The sequence below is a fragment of the Tasmannia lanceolata genome, unplaced genomic scaffold (genome assembly GCF_043159265.1).
Source record: "Tasmannia lanceolata isolate RefF3 unplaced genomic scaffold, GAP_Taslan_0.1 ptg000003l, whole genome shotgun sequence".
In the NCBI taxonomy this organism is placed as follows: Eukaryota; Viridiplantae; Streptophyta; class Magnoliopsida; order Canellales; family Winteraceae; genus Tasmannia; species Tasmannia lanceolata.
The window spans coordinates 57,456,528-57,473,935 of NW_027518680.1; the positions used below are offsets into that span (position 1 = coordinate 57,456,528).

The 17,408-nt window shown below is 36.5% G+C and overlaps 1 protein-coding gene across 1 annotated transcript; it reads left to right on the forward strand.

Moving 5' to 3' along the window:
- The first annotated feature begins 6,262 nt into the window (after positions 1 to 6,262).
- Positions 6,263 to 16,651, forward strand: LOC143863614 (respiratory burst oxidase homolog protein F-like). The gene is made up of 14 exons (XM_077374337.1): positions 6,263 to 7,196; positions 7,677 to 7,833; positions 8,399 to 8,447; positions 8,570 to 8,683; positions 9,278 to 9,682; positions 10,608 to 10,994; positions 12,269 to 12,364; positions 12,461 to 12,576; positions 13,032 to 13,134; positions 13,239 to 13,421; positions 13,511 to 13,645; positions 14,045 to 14,173; positions 14,479 to 14,557; positions 16,386 to 16,651. Exons 1-14 carry the CDS (start codon positions 6,926 to 6,928, stop codon positions 16,493 to 16,495), a joined length of 2,334 nt encoding a protein of 777 aa, XP_077230452.1. The 5' UTR covers positions 6,263 to 6,925; the 3' UTR covers positions 16,496 to 16,651.
- Positions 16,652 to 17,408: the final 757 nt, after the last annotated feature.

Below are 17,408 nucleotides of genomic sequence, written 5' to 3' on the forward strand. Positions count from 1 at the left end.
CCCACTTGGTGAACGGTTTGGATCATCTAAATGGCCCACAGTAGCTAACATCCTTTGTCCGCTATTCCTATAACTTTGAAAGAAAAGTATAGTGTAGTTTAGGATTACTTGTTCGATGATCAGATTGCATATCCAATTTGGGAAGAGTCCATGTCCCCAAAACCTTCCCATCGAATGATCTTAACCGTTGAAGTTGTGATTTGTAAAATGGACGATTCAGAGACTAAGAAGGCAACTGTACAAAATATTGCCTATCCAATGTGGGGCCTATCAAAGAAATGATTTGGGTCACCAAATCCTTACCCCACTTTGACATAGGATGGGTGTTTGGTGGTGACTAAAACGCTGAATTGCAATACCTTGGGTAAATTTACCTAACATATGCTTTTCTTTTCCTAATAGAGAATGGCATTTTGGCTATGTATTATAATAGTATGAGAAAAGGGTTGCTGCGCTCGAGCACAGAAACAGTGGGGTGGGGCCACTGGGGGGTGATCCTAACCTTTCATTTGGAAGGCCCCATCATAGATGGGTGGCCTACCAAAAATCAGCTCCATTGGATCACCAATGGGTGTCCATTTGTGGGGCCAAAAATGGACAGATTACTGTAATCTGTCCATTTTTGGCCCCACAAATAGACACCCTAAGGTGATTCAATGAAGCTGATTTTTGGTGGACACCCGACCCATAAAAGAGCCCATCAAATGAATGCTTTGGATCCCACCCAAAATGTGGCCCCACCCTATTTCTGTGCTCGAGCGCAGCAACTCTATCCTCTAATAGTATACTTTAGGATTAAATAAAGAGTGGAAAGATAATTTAAATACAAATATGTAGTTTCTTTTCTTTAGATGCTTTGCATGAGTCACATGTCCAAACTTATTTTGAAGATGATTTTAAGAGTTAAGTCCCTGTGAACCTTCTATATTGCAACAACCACCTCTCAAACTTTTTTTAAAAAAAATGCAACAAATCCCATATGTTTTTTTAATAATTTTGGAAATCCCCTTGCATGACAAGGAAATGAATTTTTAGGGCCTCTTTGGATGCCATCAAAATCTATTCTTATTTGCTATTAAGAACATTTGAAATTAAAATTTGTAAATGGGATACTAAAGCTTCTTTTGAAGCCATTAAGCATGTCATTTTAAAAAATATAATAACCATTATTCGTAAATACAAGGAAGAAATCAACATAGTAAAGCTCACGGGGGAAGAAAATAAAAATCTCTAGAGAGACCTGGATCACCCCATCCTCTGGCTAACCAATCCGCCTCGCTATTAGCCGATCGACGGACATGCTGAAACTGGACTAAATGCCCTCCACACGGTCTAAAGAGATCCTTAATCTACAAAAGCATTGGATTGCAAATCACACACGATATCTCCTAAACCAGGAGTTGTGGGCTAAGATTGATCTATCGGAATCCTTGCATTGCTCAGCCATTAAGTTAATCCAATTAAGATCTTGGCTCGTTTTGGATGGCAATGTGATTGTTCATACTATCACCATGCTAATCCCTTCTGCAACCACATGGGCATTGCGCCATGTGGATGTCGTGCAATTTTATATAGCAATAAGCCAAAAGTAATTAGGGAGATAGAAAATAAGTATAAGATTATCCCTCCAATATCTAGGTCAAAAGATGGAATATTGGAAGGATTTACAACTTTCTAGAATTACATTAGATTTTTTTTTTTTTTTTAAATGGTTTAACTTCATTAATGAGAAAAAAAAAAACCATGACCGAGACAGAGATGGGAAACAAACACTACAATATAGAAGAGGGGGAGATGATAGAAGGACAAAAACCCCGATCAAGGTGGGAGAAAATAAAAAACCTCAAGAGTCGCTCTGGTTAGCTCTTCAGAGGCTAAACGATTTACCTTTCCACTAGCCGACCTCCTGACGTGGATGAAGAGTACCTAGTGTTAGTGTCCCTCCACACGGTCCGAGATCTCATCAATAAACTTTGAAAATCTCCAAAGATAAATAAACCTACCATCCAACCATCTGATAACATTGAGGGAATTGCTCTCGACAATAAGATTATCCAACTCTCTTGCATGCCGTGTAAAAAAACAGAATTACAATAAAGGTAAAATTCTAAATAATATTGTTTTTTATTTGACTCTATGCCAACAATAGTTAGCGAAATGCGGCAAAAAAAAAAAAAAAAAAACGAGAGATGGGAAAATTTGAGCTCAATGCTATATTGGCTCAGAAAAATGTAGTTAAAAAGGATTAAAAAATGAAAAAAAAAATGCATTTAATATGTTTAAAATTTTGTCATTTTCAAAAAATGGCGAACCTACAAAATCCATTTTTTCTAATTTAAAATGAAGTTTTGCTAACTATGACCCCAACCATATATAGGTTATCTAATGAAATGAAAAAAAGCATATGAGCTTCATTCATATTCTATCGCAATGAAAAAGGAGAAGTGTTTAATCTCAAACCATTTATTTTATTAGCATAATTATAGATTCATTTTCATTTGTTAATACTCATCAAATGCTGGGAAATAGTAGATTTGGTAGTGTTGGCTTGTCATTAAGCAATTAGGAATAACAGTTCGAATTACCCAATTCAATGTGCCTAAGGGGTCATTTGGATACATGGATTTAATAATCCGGATTGTAAAATCCTGGATTTTACAAGCCAAAATCTGTCTAAGACCCGGATTTTATACCCTTGAAAATGTACAATCCAGATTTTTGCTTATAAAATCCAGGTTTTAGCTTGTAATTAAAATCAAATCCAGGTTTTAGCTTGTAATTAAAATCCAAGATTTTACAATCCTAGATTATAAAATCCTTGTATCCAAACGGCCCCTAGGGTGTGATAGCAATATAAGACATTAATATAAATACAACCTTCACAATGCAAATTCTTTATATTTTTTGAAAATATTTACCATTTACGAAGTTAATACTTCATAAGGCATGTTTGGCAACCATGAAAAAGGGCAGTGATATTCCCCTCTCAAGTCTCTCCCCCTTCACTCATCCCTCACAAGTCACAACTGGGCCCACTAATATATATATAATCAATGGAATAATTTTTCGTGGTTACCAAACATGCCTTACAGAAAAATGACTTAAAACTAATTATTGGGCTGTTTGGATACATGGATTTAATAATCCAGGATTGTAAAATCCTTTATTTTAGAACCTAAAACCTAGATACTACGATCTTGAAAATGGAAGGTTTTAGCTTGTAAAATTGAGGATTTTACAATCCTAGATTATAAAAGCCTTGTATCCAAACGATGCATATAGATTTTTTTTTACCAGCTTCTCGCTTCCTATAAGGGCAGGTGTGGCTACCATGAATTTTTTTTCCAGGAATGGTGAGGGAGGCTGGGAGAGAGATAGATATGAGAGGAAACTGAGTGAGGAGGGGGTTAAGAAAAGCCTTAAAAACAAGGAAAAAAAACTCTACGAAAAAGTTGATAGACTTTTTCTTTGGTTTTAGCTAGAATTCTAACCTTGTGTTAGGACCTACGGGCCAAGGGATAGTCTCAGGTAGACAGTTTCTATGGGGCGTAGGCCTCCCAAAAGGTAACGTAGGCGTGCAAAGGTTTTCTCGGACCGGACGGAGATTGGCCCTCGAGTGCAAAGGCAGAAGGGAGCTTGACTGCAAGACCCACCCATCAAGCAGGGACGAAATCTTTTCACCCTCTACTCATTCGTGCCCTGTCAAATTTCTCCCTCCCACTGCACTACCCATCTCTCACCACTTGAAGAACCTAATTTATCATGAATAAAAAAAAATCATGGTTGTGAATGTCCTCTCAACCCTAGTTCCATGATATGGTAGAACTGAAATATGTCACAATTCACAAACTTGTGTGTGATGGTTCTTGGTTTCTATTATCAATGATAAATGTTGTTTCTTTCATTAGGTTTGTATCTTGTTGTAGTGAGATTAGTTGGGTTGAATGTTGAAACTAGTAAATGCGTGTAAATATGGAGAATGTCATTCATTTCACTCAAAAGAAGCAAACACATTGGCCATGTGTGGCAACCATGAATTTTGTAAAACATATATAAGAACAAGGCTGCAACTTCTTTTCCTTTTATATCATTTCATTACTACTATATCTTAAAAAAGGTAGACATCAACTTAAATGCTCTCAACCTCAATCCTCAATCCTCAGTGCAACCACTCCTAACAAACCAAAACATCACATAAATGAAATTTAATGAACTTAATTAACACGATCTACTGTCAAACTCTATTGATTATTATAAGTTAAGGAAAGAATTATCTACTGAGAATTTATATGCTGTGTGGGTGTAAGTCAAGTAATTTTCAAAGCATAGTGGAGCCCACTTGATAGGATGATCCGAACCGTTCATTTATTGAGCCACAACTTAAATAGGGTGTGCTCCAAAAATCCAAACCCCCTGTACAGGCTGCACATATTGAAATTTCTATAGATCCGAGGTCAGGATCATCCTATAGAGATGATTTTTAGGGTACTACCTATTTCAATATCGGCCCACCAAATGAGTGGTTTGGATCATCCTATGAAGTGGACCCCACTGCATTTTTTTTGAAAAATAATTGACTTTGGGCCCACACACATCTTAATTAGCCTTCCTTTAATTCCCTTCACGAAAGCAACCCATTAAATAAGGCTAGAAAGCAACCCATTAAATAAGGCTAGTGATGTTGGCACTACCCTGTTTTAATAATTGCAGAAACTCATCGTGTCATTTCATTTTAAATAGCTGACAAAGGTATTACATTTCAGAAAAGCTGTCAAAAGTAGGAGTGTAAATGGATATTCGAAAATTCAATTACCGTCCACATCCGAATCCGTTTAAAGCGAATATTATCCGGATCCGTTTCAAGCGGATATTATCCGAATCCGTTTATGAGATATCCGACTCTTAGCGGATGCGAATCTGGTAAATGGTATATCCGATCCGTTTAACATCCGAATCCGAGATGTAAATCTTTTTTATTTATTATTAATAATATCATTAATATTTATTTTTAGTAATCACACACTATTGATCTTTTGTTTCTAAAGAAAAATGAATCTTCTTTTTAGAAAAAAACAAAAACAAAAATTGTTTTGGTAGGAAATGAAGTAATCTCTCATTTTAAGGGTATTCTTGGAGTTTGACATGGTTTCTTTATGAAGCAACAAATGTGGGCTGTATGATGAAAGAGACAAATAGATGATGGTGATTGAAAGAAGATGTCATAGTTTCTAGAGAATTCTAAAGCAAAAAAGGCCATCTAGGTCATCGATGGTAAATGAACGGCTCAAATCAATTTTTCAACTTAGGGTTATATAAAAACCCAAAATGCAATTAAAAGATGGGACTTCTAAGGTTTGCAAGGAGAAGCAAGGGAGAGGAGAAAGCAAGAGGCTAAGCTAGACACCATCTTTGGCATTCCTTGGTGCCTCCAACGCCGCCCATCTTCACCTTCTCACAGCCACCTCCATCTCTAACCCAACTCCCATCTCCATCCCTATTTCTCTTCATCTTCCACAATCAGTACTCTCACGTCCCCTGTTCAAAATAGCCTAAACTCATTCCAAAGGAAAGAAAAAACTCAAAGACCACTACCAACACCATCATCCATCCCCACCACCTCTCTCTCTGCCTTTATTTTAAAAGGAAGAATATGATCTCATATATTTTAGGGTTTGAGAGTTAATTTTGTGAAGAGAAGGTAGAGGTCTGGTTTTAGGGTTTGAAAAATTCATTCGAGGAGTATGAAGGAGAAGAAAGATACAGTGCTGCAATAAAATGTTTGAATTTATCGAACAAACGGATACGGATAATATCCGAATTCGAACAATATCCGGCGGATACGAATTCGGTAATAGATATTAAATATCCGTCAAATTTGAATCTGAATCCGAATTCAGATAGTGTATACTGTAATCGAATTCGGATATAGCAATATCCGATTCAAATTCGATCCGTTTACACCCCTAGTCAAAAGTCAATTAACAAAGGAAAGACAAACTGAGTTTGTGCAATTATTAAAACAGGGTAGTGCCAATATCAATACCCTTAATAATTCTTTCATTATTCAGAGTTCAGACCTAGGAAAAAGTACATTCTTCCATTCTTTAAACCTATGAAAAAGCCCTCCTTCCTCTCATACGCATGCACTCTGTATATCTTCTCTCTTTGTCAGCAAAACTGACAGAGGAGAGAGAGAGTGATATGATGCTGATGTTTTGGAGACAATAAGGCGAGTGAAATTATCAATTTTCATCAGCAAAATCACTCTGTCACTCTGTCTCTTCTCTCTATTATAGAAGAGTTGGGAGAGGGTTAGTTAAGCCACTCATAGAAATCATAACCTTTTCGTGCATTATTCTCTTACCTGCTCTTCTTACTTTACCTTCTCAGAAAAACCTTCTCCTTCAAATTCTACCCTTTCTTTGCCTCCCTTATTCCTCCATTTCTAAAAAACAACACCTTTTCTCACAAACTTTCTTCCCTTATTTCTTCATATCTGATAAAAATTCTTGAATACCCAACAAAAAAGACTCCCATTTTTTTGTGCAAAAAGAAAACCCACCATTTTCTTCTCCTCCTTAGCTTTCATTCTAAATCTCCATTTTTGTTTTCTCTTTAAACTAATTTCTTCTCATTTCTAGAAAACCCACCATTTTTTTTTTCTTAGTAAAGAAACTTCATCATTTTCTTCTTCTTTCTAGTCCAAAATCATGGTTGAGTTTTGAGAGAGAAAAAATGGATAACATCAAAGATTGAAAATCCCATCTTTTTACTAAAAAAACAAAGGAAAACAAAACCATTATATTCTCTCATTCAAATCTTACAATAGAAACTTTGGAAATATCATTAAAATCTCATTCTTCTCACATAAAGAGAAAAAAACCCACAACTTTTATCAAGAATTTTTCTAACTCTCTCTTTCCAAATGGAAAATAAATTCCATTGCCCAGAAACCCTTCAACCCTCTTCTTCTCCCTCTTCTTCTTATGTTGACAGTGCTAAAGTTGTTCCACTAATTTGTGGAAATGAGCCTGCTTCAATTGCTGGGCGTTCAATCCAACGGCTGAGATTTATTGATCAGTTAACAAATGGACGGATGGAATGGAAAGAGGTGGAGGAACGGTTTGACAGGCTAGCATCAACTGAACCGGGTCGGGTTCCGGTCGTTTCCCGGTTGGATTTCGCTTCTTGCATTGGTGAGCAGAAAGACAAGATGAGTTAGTGCAATTATCAAAACATGGTTGTGCTGATATCATATTTCCTTGAAATATTGTCTTCATTCTATCGTTTTTCATATAAAATACAAGGTTTGGGTCTTAGAGTAGGATTTTTTTTTAAGGCCCTGTTTGGATTGCATGAAAAACATTTCTGATGGAAAATTTTTTCTTGGGAATTTTTTTTTCTTTCCACAAATTAGTGAGAAATCATATGATTATGGTTAATCTGGATGGATATTATTCTAAACTGTAAATCCCTCTAAAATTTTTTTTAAGAGGGTTGGTTTCAATTATATTTTTTCGTGTGTATATAAAAAATGTAGGAAAATTTAGAGATATTTTTCCTTTCCAATCTTGTCCAGAAAATTCTTGCCATCCAAACAGGGCCAAAGTGAGAGTCTATTTATTAATTTGGTGTTTATTTTCTTTTTTATTTTTTATTTTTATTTCATGTTATAGGTATGAAAGAGACTCCAGAATTTGTGGAGGAGCTTCTAGGAGCATTGGAAGGAAGAAGCGATCGACGTAGCGAGATTACGAAACCCGAACTACATGACTACTGGCGTCGGATCATCGACCCGAATTTCAGTTCTAGAATTCGAATTTTCTTCGACTTGTAAGCTATTTAGAATAAAAAATAAAAAAGATAAATATTCTCTTTATTTAAAATAAATAATTGCATATTATCTGCTTAATATCAACATCCATAGTGTTGTAATTTTAAATTAATGAGGAAAATGATTGTACGCTCGAGCGCACCAAGCTTATGGTACGCTCGAGTGCCCCAATCACATGGGTCCTACATTTTTTGTGGTGATCCAAATCATTCATTTGCAAGGCTCTATCATAGATAGGGTGTGTACCAAAAATCAGCTCTATTGAATCATCATAATCCCTCCAAAAGTGAAGGGAAAAAATGGGCAGATTAGTGGTCTGTCCATTTTGCCCTCTACAAATGGATGGGTTAGGATGATCCTACGGAGCTGATTTTTGGTACACACCCCATCTATGTAAGAGCCTTTCAAATGAATGGTTTGGATCATCCTAACAAAGTGGGCCCAAATGTGATTGGGCAGTCGAGCGTACCATAAGCTTGGTACGCTCGAGCATACAATCCTTTTCCTCTAAATTAATATGGGGGTAATTTAATTAATAATGGTTATCATTATATATTTTTTCAGATGTGATAGAAATATGGATGGGAAAATCACTGAGATGGAAATCAAGCAGGTAATTGCATGAAAATTTGATAATTTAATTATATAAATTCTTATTTTCTTTATTTTTAAGTTTTCAATTGTGCATGGTTTTATGCTTGGATGGCTTGTTTGGTAATTCTTTGATGATTTCAGGTTATTTTATTGAGTGCTTCTGCCAACAAGCTTTCGATGAAGCAGGAAGAAGTCGAACAACACGCCGCACTAGTCATGGAAGAGCTCGATTGGGAAAACCGTGGCTACATTGAGGTACAAAAAAACCCATGGTTTTCAAAAGAATAACTAAAATAGCCTTGCATGGTCTACACCGTTCATAAAATAAAGCCTACCATAGAGATGATTATCCTAGGCGTAAAAAAGGATAGAGAAGTTGATATTTGCAACTTCCTCTTCTGATATTAGCACCACTTTCTTTACTTTAAGTGTTTGATTGCTCTGATCAATGGGGAGGTTGCATTATGGATGTGCATACTTTTCCAAGGAACTTTTTTAGCATGGTAGAAGTACAAGGTCCCCACTTATACTATGTTAGGTACGTTATCAATACGCCAAAAGCTCCAGAGATCTGATGGAACCTGTCCCATACCAGGCTGGGTCCCACCCAGTCCCGTACCTAGGGCGGCCCCTACTCCTGACCATAACATACTACTACCCGCTCATATTTTTCCATGCTGAGGATTAGGTTTTCACCATACAGCCTTTTTCAATAATTTTGAATTTCTCAAAGGATTATAAATGACAAATGAGAAACTGACAAAAAATTGGTTATTATGTATTCAATTTGAAAATTAGCATTTAATTTGGGAAATTCTGGCTTAACAAAATGTAAGTTCTCTATGGCAGCTATCTCAACTAGAGACTCTCTTAAAGGAATGTTCATCAAAAGATCCCATTTCCATGAGTCGGATTCCGGCGACCGGTGCAACAAATTCCGGCATCCCCCGCAGGGCAACGAAATCGTCGGTTGAGATCCTAATTCGAACGCAATGGAGGCGTGCGTGGATAATTGCATTTTGGTTGATCACATGTTTTTTGCTATTCACATGGAAATTCATGCAATATCGACGTAGATCGGCTTTTGAGGTCATGGGCTTTTGTTTGTGCACTGCCAAGGGGGCCGCGGAAACCCTAAAATTCAACATGGCTCTTATTCTACTTCCGGTTTGCCGGAATACTGTGACGTGGCTCCGGACGAATCGCCGGATAAATTCGGTTATTCCCTTCAATGACAACATCAACTTCCACAAGGTAATGTATTTCTCCTTTTATTTTATACAGTGCAAGTCCATATAGTCTAGCATTTTTCAAAAACTATTGTACGGCTTGCACCATAGGATGATCTAAAGCATCCAATTGCCCCAAAAAATCATTTCGATAGGATGATCCCAACCGTCTGAGTTCTAGAGGAAGAAAGAACATTTCCCATTTTTTTATTAGAAATGCTACTCACAAGCGCCGTTGCAAAAAAAAAGGGTAAAGGGCACCCCATTGGTCAATATCCATTTACGATCGTAATTGTCATAAATGGATATTGACCAATGGGGCGCCCTTTACCCGCATTCCTCTTCTTTTATAAGTAGACAGTTCATCCTTATTCATTTATTAAGGCTATTGATATTGGCAATGTCATGTTTTGGTAATTGCACCAATTTACCTTGTCTTTTCTATTTTTAATCGACTTTCGAGAGCTGTTTGGGAATTATAAAAACCTTTGACAGCTAGTTAAAGAGTAAAAGACGAGGCAAGTTAGTGCAATTATTAAAACATCAGTGCCAATATCAGTAACCTTTATTAATAAGTTGAACCATGAAATGTAAGTTCTTGATAGGGCCCAAATCTATGTGATTTGAACCAACCATGGAGATGATGTAATTAAACTAGAAATTACACCCATTGAATGATCCTAACCGTACAAACCGGAAGTAAAGATAAACCCGATGAGTGGCTCTTGTTCAAGTCCTCTAATTGGATGGTCAGGATTGTCCGATGAGCACGACTTTTAGCCAACGACATCTCCATTTCATTTTTTCACCAATTTTCTTACCTCATTTTCAATTGGGCCCCACCATTCTCTTGATTCTCATTCCGAAAGTCAGAATCAATTCTTATTCTTTGAAGTGCTCTGAGAATCATAATCACGTTTCTTACCTCATTTTCCATTTTTTTAGTTTAGCTGATTGCAGGGGGGATAGTAATAGGTGTCATCCTCCACGGCGGGACCCACCTCGCATGCGACTTCCCTAGGATTGCCGGAGCTAACCATTCCATTTTCCGGCGAACGATCGCCGGAGATTTCCGACACCGGCAACCATCTTATGTTGAAATATTGGCAACAACCGAGGCCGTGACCGGAATTACAATGGCCATCCTCATGGCGATCGCCTTCTCTTTGGCGACCCAATTGCCACGACGCCGGCCCAAGTCATTGCCGTGGCCGTTCCGGCGAATTACCGGCTTCAATGCATTTTGGTATTCACACCACTTGTTTGTGATCGTGTACATACTACTTATCATTCACTCTATGTTCCTCTTTCTAACAAAGGATGCAACAGAGAAAACGGTACGTGCTTATACAATTCTACTACACATTTAGAATGCATATACCACAAGTTTTTATTTATTTATTTATGGTGTAAGCCCTTATAGTCCAGTATTTTTCAAAAGGTACTGTACGGACAACATCATAGGATGATCCAAACCGTCCATAAGATGGAACAAACATAAATAGGTTGTACCCCGGAAATCATTTCCATAGGATAATCCTGACCTTCCGATCTATAGAGGTTTACATAATAAGCAGTTTCACTATAGATCTGAGGGTTGGGATCATCCTATAGAAATGATTTTTGGGGCACAACCTATTTACGTTCTGGCCCATCACATGGACGGTTTGGATCATCCTATAGTGTGGCCCGTAGAGTACATTTTGAAAAATACGGGACTACAAGGCCTTACACCATATAATAACTCATTATGATGCATATCAGTATTTGAAAACTTGGGTCAACTCGTGTGTCGATGATTGACACATTTAATTTTTATCAACTCGGCCAAGTTAAGGGAGTTGTTGATTGACATAACAGGAAAAACTCAGACTGGGGGCGAAGTTTTCCTCTCAAGTAAAACCGAATCGACTCAAGCGAGTTGATGATTGATTCGAAGAGTTCTCGAAAAGTAGTCCATGTAAAATATAATATGATATTTTATATGCTGTGTGCAAGTGAAGTCCATTATTTTTCAGAAAGTACAGTGGGGCCTAGTTCATAGGATGATCCTAACCATTCATTTAATGCACATTCTTGCTATGGACCAATGAGGGCACCCTTGTAACTTTGTTTTTGCAAGGGCAGTCTAATCGTTCCTCAAATCTCTATAGATGGAGGATTATAATCATCCTACGGAGATGGATTTACGGGGTACAATCTATTTACATTGTGGCCCATCAAATGAACGGTTCGGATCATCCTAAGAAGTGGACCCTGGCCCTTGCACTTTCTGGACTTCACAAGCACATTGCATATCATTTGTTGTCTTTCCATGGAAATCCTTTTCTTTATACCTTTTGATAAAAAACCATTATCGTACCCATTCTTTTTACTTGGGACAGCCTCCTCATGTTTTGTTTTGATTGGGTAGGGCCGGACCCATGCATACGGTAGGGCCGACGGGCTCGGATTTACTAGTATCATATAATTTAAAAACTCAACCGCGGCATTTAAAATTGGATGACTAAACAGAAAATTGTTCTTATTTTCCAAATAATATAACAATTATTTGGAATTTCTTTATTTTTTTTTCTTTTATTTTATCTCTTATATCAAAACACATTTGTAGACATGGATGTACATCGCCATTCCGATATTGCTATACACCGGGGAGCGGATTGTTCGAGCTATAAGAGCAGGATTTTACGACGTTAAAATTCTCGAGGTTTGTTGATATTTATATTTTTATAGGACTTAGGTTATATCTTAATTTATTTAGAGAATGCTTAAATTTTAGTCATATAAATTTATTTAACTGCAGGCGGCGGTTTACCCCGGAAAGGTTTTGTCGCTAAAATTACGAAAGCCGGTGGGATTCCGGTACCGAAGTGGGATGTATATATTCATTCAGTGCCCTCAGATTTCTTCATTTGAATGGTATACAATTACGCGGAAAAACTAAATATTATTATAGTATTTTTCTATGAAATTTAAAAAGGTTTTCTTTTGTAATTTTCACTAAAGAAGGTCCTAGGAGCAAAGTGCATGTTTGGCCAAGGCTGAAAAAAAATTATATGGAAATCTTTTTTCCCTTGAAAAATTTTTAGTAAATTTTTTTCATAGAAAAAAAAAAAACATGGTTTGTATTTCTCAATGAATTTCTTTCCATTGTAAATCTTTTTGTCCATAGATTTTTCCCTAGATCCAAACAGTCCCTAAAGACCTACATTATTACCCTTGTAATTTTTCTTCCATGTGTTAATGTTGACAAAATGACCAATATACCCTTTCAAAGTCATAAGACTCATAACTCATATCATTATTTATAAAATGACCAAAATGCCATTCACTATTTGAATTTTTTTTTTTTTTTTTTTTCCATTTTATACAAGGCACCCATTTTCATTGACATCTGCGCCGGACGACGACCATACAAGTGTACACATCCGGACCCTCGGAGATTGGACTTATCAAATTTATAGCCTTTTTCAAGAGGTAAAATAAAATAAAAAGTAAATAAAATTCTAAGATTTTTTTTAGAAAAAAAAATGAATTATGTGAAATTTATAAAAAAAAATAAATCATTTTACGGGTCACAGGTGCTGGTGGCTAGGAGATCTGATTTTCCGAAAATATACATCGACGGTCCATATGGCACAGCCTCTCAGGATCATGTGAAGTACGAGATAGTTGTGCTAATTGGGCTCGGAATAGGGGCGACGCCTTTTATAAGCGTCCTTAAAGATATTGTTTACGGCACACAAAAACCTCGGCCAGATGCGGTGAGTTTTATTTTTATTTTTGTAATTTTGTAAAATTTCATGGGAAATTTAGGCACGGCGCTAATGGGTATTTTGGTAATTTTTGCTAGATTGATGGTGGAGAATCAGGGGTTAGGAAGGGCCCATCAAAAGCATATTTTTATTGGGTTACAAGAGAGCAGAGCTCTTTTGATTGGTTTAGAGATGTCATGAAGGAAATATCTGAGACAAACCATCGGAAACAGGTGAAATGACAAAAGTAACCTTTTTTCAAAATTAGAAAACAAGAGGAAGGCAAGGGTGTATTAAAACAAACCAAATGAGGAGAGCCTCGAAAACCCTAAACCCTAAGCCGTAAATCCTAAATTATAGACCCCAAGGCTCTGTTCGTTTTGGATTTTGAGAATTGATTTCAAGTCCAAAATTGATTATTGGACTCAAAATGTCCAAAGAGTGTGAAGAGCCGGGCTCATTAAAAAACCCTAAACCCTAAACCCTAAACCTTAAACCCCTAATGCCATATTGGTTTTGGATTTTGAGTCCAATAATCAGATTTGGCATCGAATTTAATTCTAAAAATCCAAGACGAAGCGGGCCTAAAATTAAACTTCTTGCTGATTCTGACATTTCCTATGAACTTTCAGGCAGTGGTCGAGATGCACAACTATCTGACTAGTGTTTACCAAGATGGGGATGCAAGATCGGCATTGATCAAAGCAATTCAAGCCTTGCATCATGCGAAGAACGGCCTTGACATTGTCTCCAAGACTCCGGTGAGTTCTAAAATTATAGTGGGCCCGTATAATCAGATGATCAAACCATTCATTTGTTTGGTCCTCACCGTAGATAGGCCGCACGCTAAAAATATTCTCCATAGGATGATCCTAACCCACAAAAAATCTACAAATCCAAGTGTTGGGATCATTCTATGGAGTAGATTTTTGGGGTCTGGCATATCTACAGTGGGGACCAAGTAATGAAGGTTTAGATCATCCAATTATGTGGGTCCCGCCGTACATTTTGGTGAGGGGCCACCACAAAAATGGATTATGGCTTAATTAAACAATTGATTTTGTAGGTATGCACATATTTTGGTAGGCCAAATTGGTCCAAGGTCTTCAGTAGTTTGGCAAGTAGGCATGGAGGAGCACGGATTGGTAAGAAAGTACTATTTTTTGAGTTTTATGCTGTGAGATGCACTTATCTAAGAATATCATCAGACCCACCCCACCCACATGATGTCACCATGATCTATACTGTTCATTTTATGGGCCCCACCATAAGGAAGCTACTCCTGATCTGATGTTTAGATTGATCCATTTTAAGTTTTTTTTTTTCAGCTATGGCATCTTCATGGTGGGGCCCACTAAAATCAATGGTCCAGATTGTGTTTGCCAACCATTGCATCTCATGGTAACATTGGTGTAGTGTCACTTCTCCTTGATTCAAAACCTTAAGGCCTTAACCATGATTTTGTCTAAAATCTTTCTAATAAACCTTTTTAAAACCCTAAACCAGTGATCTATGCATCCCAGATTTGTTCAACAACCCTGCCATGTTCAAAGACTAAAAATCTCAAAACCCTAATCCCTTACAGGTTTGGTCAACAACCCTAAAGTTGGAGTTGGTTTTTGAATCTTTAGAACCCACATGTGATCATGTTGAAAACCCTAAAGTGGGATTTACCCTTAATGGCTAGGTTTTGTTCAACTACTCATGGAGAGTTGGTTTGAAACCCTAAATAAACCCTTGGATTCTTTGGAACTCAAATGTTATCTTGTTGAAAACCCTAAAGTGGAATTTACCATTAATGGGTAGGTTTTGTTCAGCTACTCTAGGGAGAGTTGTTTTGAAACCCTAAAAACTTGGATTCACATTTTTTTGAACTCTAAGAAAATAATATCTCAATTCCCTTCTTCTTCTGATAATGGCACTCCTCATTTTATTAAACACTTTTTTAATTAACTGGTGATAACAAATTCGTAATTATATCTCTAACAGCCTTTAACATGACATTAGAAAAGTGTAAAATAAAGAGAGAAATGCCATTATTAAAATTGGAGTGTATGTATTATTTTTCAAGTGCTATAATTAGAATAAGAGAGTGCAGTTATGTCTTTTCCTCGCATCTGAAAGACCATATCATAGGTTTTCCATTACAATATTTTTTGGGGAGTGATAAATCGACCCCATACATCTTAAATCGACCCTTTTAACGGAAAACATTAGGGCGTGTGAGTTGTACACTTGTACGGTGTTTAACGGCAGATGAAAACTTTATTCACACGACCTAACGTTTTAAGTTAAAAGGGGTCCATTTAAGATATATGAGGGTCGATTTATCACTGCCCTGTTTTTTTCCCTTGCCTTTTCTTTTGTCACGTCAGTTTTCTTTCCTGTTTTCCTTTCCTTTATGAAGTAAACAACTGAAAGGTAATCTCTTTATTTGGATTCTATCATGGAGTTGAAATGGCTCACAGACCTCAACACATTAGGTTTGGTGCATACCTAACACACATATACTAATGGCATTAGGTTTTGATCTAAAACCCTAGCATGACAACCAAACAAGCGGATTTTGTTGACATGACACCCAAATGTCAAGCAAAACCCCTAAGTCACCCAGGCTTCTATGCAACCAAACACACCCAAACCTCTTTTATTTGGATTATTTCATGGTGTTGGAATTGCAACTAGACACACCACAATACATTAGGTTTGGTCCATACCTAACATACTAATGGCATTAGATTTTTATCTAAAACCCTAAAACATTGAAACCCTAAATAAAATTGCTTATAAACAGACAAAACAACACATGAGGTAGGGTTCACACCTAACATACTATTGCATTAGGTTTTGATTGATCTAAAAAACCCTAAAAACTTGAAACCCTAATCAAATAAAGTAGAATAAAAATGCTTTAAACACCTAAACATTTCTTCCTTGTTTGCTTGCTTATAATGTGCCTGGTTTGGTATGCAGGGGTTTTCTATTGTGGCCCTCCAGTTTTGGCGAGAGAGTTGGAGAGCTTGTGCAACAAAATCACCACCAAAACCACCACTAGATTTGTATTTCACAAGGAGAATTATTAGCATAATTATGTGTTATTATTCTTAATTTAGGGAAGATCATAGCCCTAAAAATTACTACTTAAGATTGTATTTTGTGAGTTTTTTTGGATCGTCTAAGACGAGCTCATTTGTCTAAGAGATACATTTTTTTACGATGATTAATCAAATATGTGATTACTCTTCTCCAATTATACCATATTAGTAAAAATATAAGTTTTTATATGGCGAGGCCCACATTATTTGATGATCCAAGCCATTTATTTGTAGAATCCCCACTTAAATAGGTTGTGCCCTAAAAGTCATTACCATGGGATGATCCTCAACGTTCGATCTATAGAGGTAGAGGGTTAGGATCATCTTATAGAGATAATTTTATGGGTACGGGCATCTCCTAAAAGACTACAGAAAATCAACAGTTAATGTCACTTTTATGCTCTTTCGTAAAAGATGCTTATTGGGTCTATTGAATTATCTTAGGCTCTTGATCTCTCGAAAAGATTAGGATATGTTTACTTTTTTAGGTTAAATTTATTTAGGTAAAACTTTCTAAGTTCCTATTCCTTTTCGATTTTGAGAATTGATTTTGAGTCCAAAAGTGATTATTAAAGTCAAAATTACGTTTCAATCCAATAATCAATTTTGGACTCGAAATCCAAGTCTAACCAAGCATTGGTTTTTTTTTTTTTAATAACTGAAATAATCATTTTTTGAGTGATGGGATATTTTAATTCGATGTTAGGTTTTTTAGTCATGTGATATTTGAAGATGGCTGAAAAGAACAAAAAGTAAGAAGAAGAAGAAGACGACGAAGAAAGAAAGAAAGATAATGAAAAAGAAATAAAAGAAGAGGAAATATGAATGTACAATGAATCAATCGAATAAGTGAAGTGCTAAAATCAAAGTAAATTATATTTCTAATTATTCTGTCTTTATA

Excerpts from the sequence above, each read along its gene's own strand:
- LOC143863614 (XM_077374337.1), top strand. The coding sequence starts at position 6,926 with ATGGAAAATAAATTCCATTGCCCAGAAACCCTTCAACCCTCTTCTTCT. Across the intron at positions 9,683-10,607 it reads ACAACATCAACTTCCACAAG|CTGATTGCAGGGGGGATAGT; the intron begins GTAATGTATTTC and ends TTTTTAGTTTAG. Across the intron at positions 12,365-12,460 it reads ACGACGTTAAAATTCTCGAG|GCGGCGGTTTACCCCGGAAA; the intron begins GTTTGTTGATAT and ends ATTTAACTGCAG.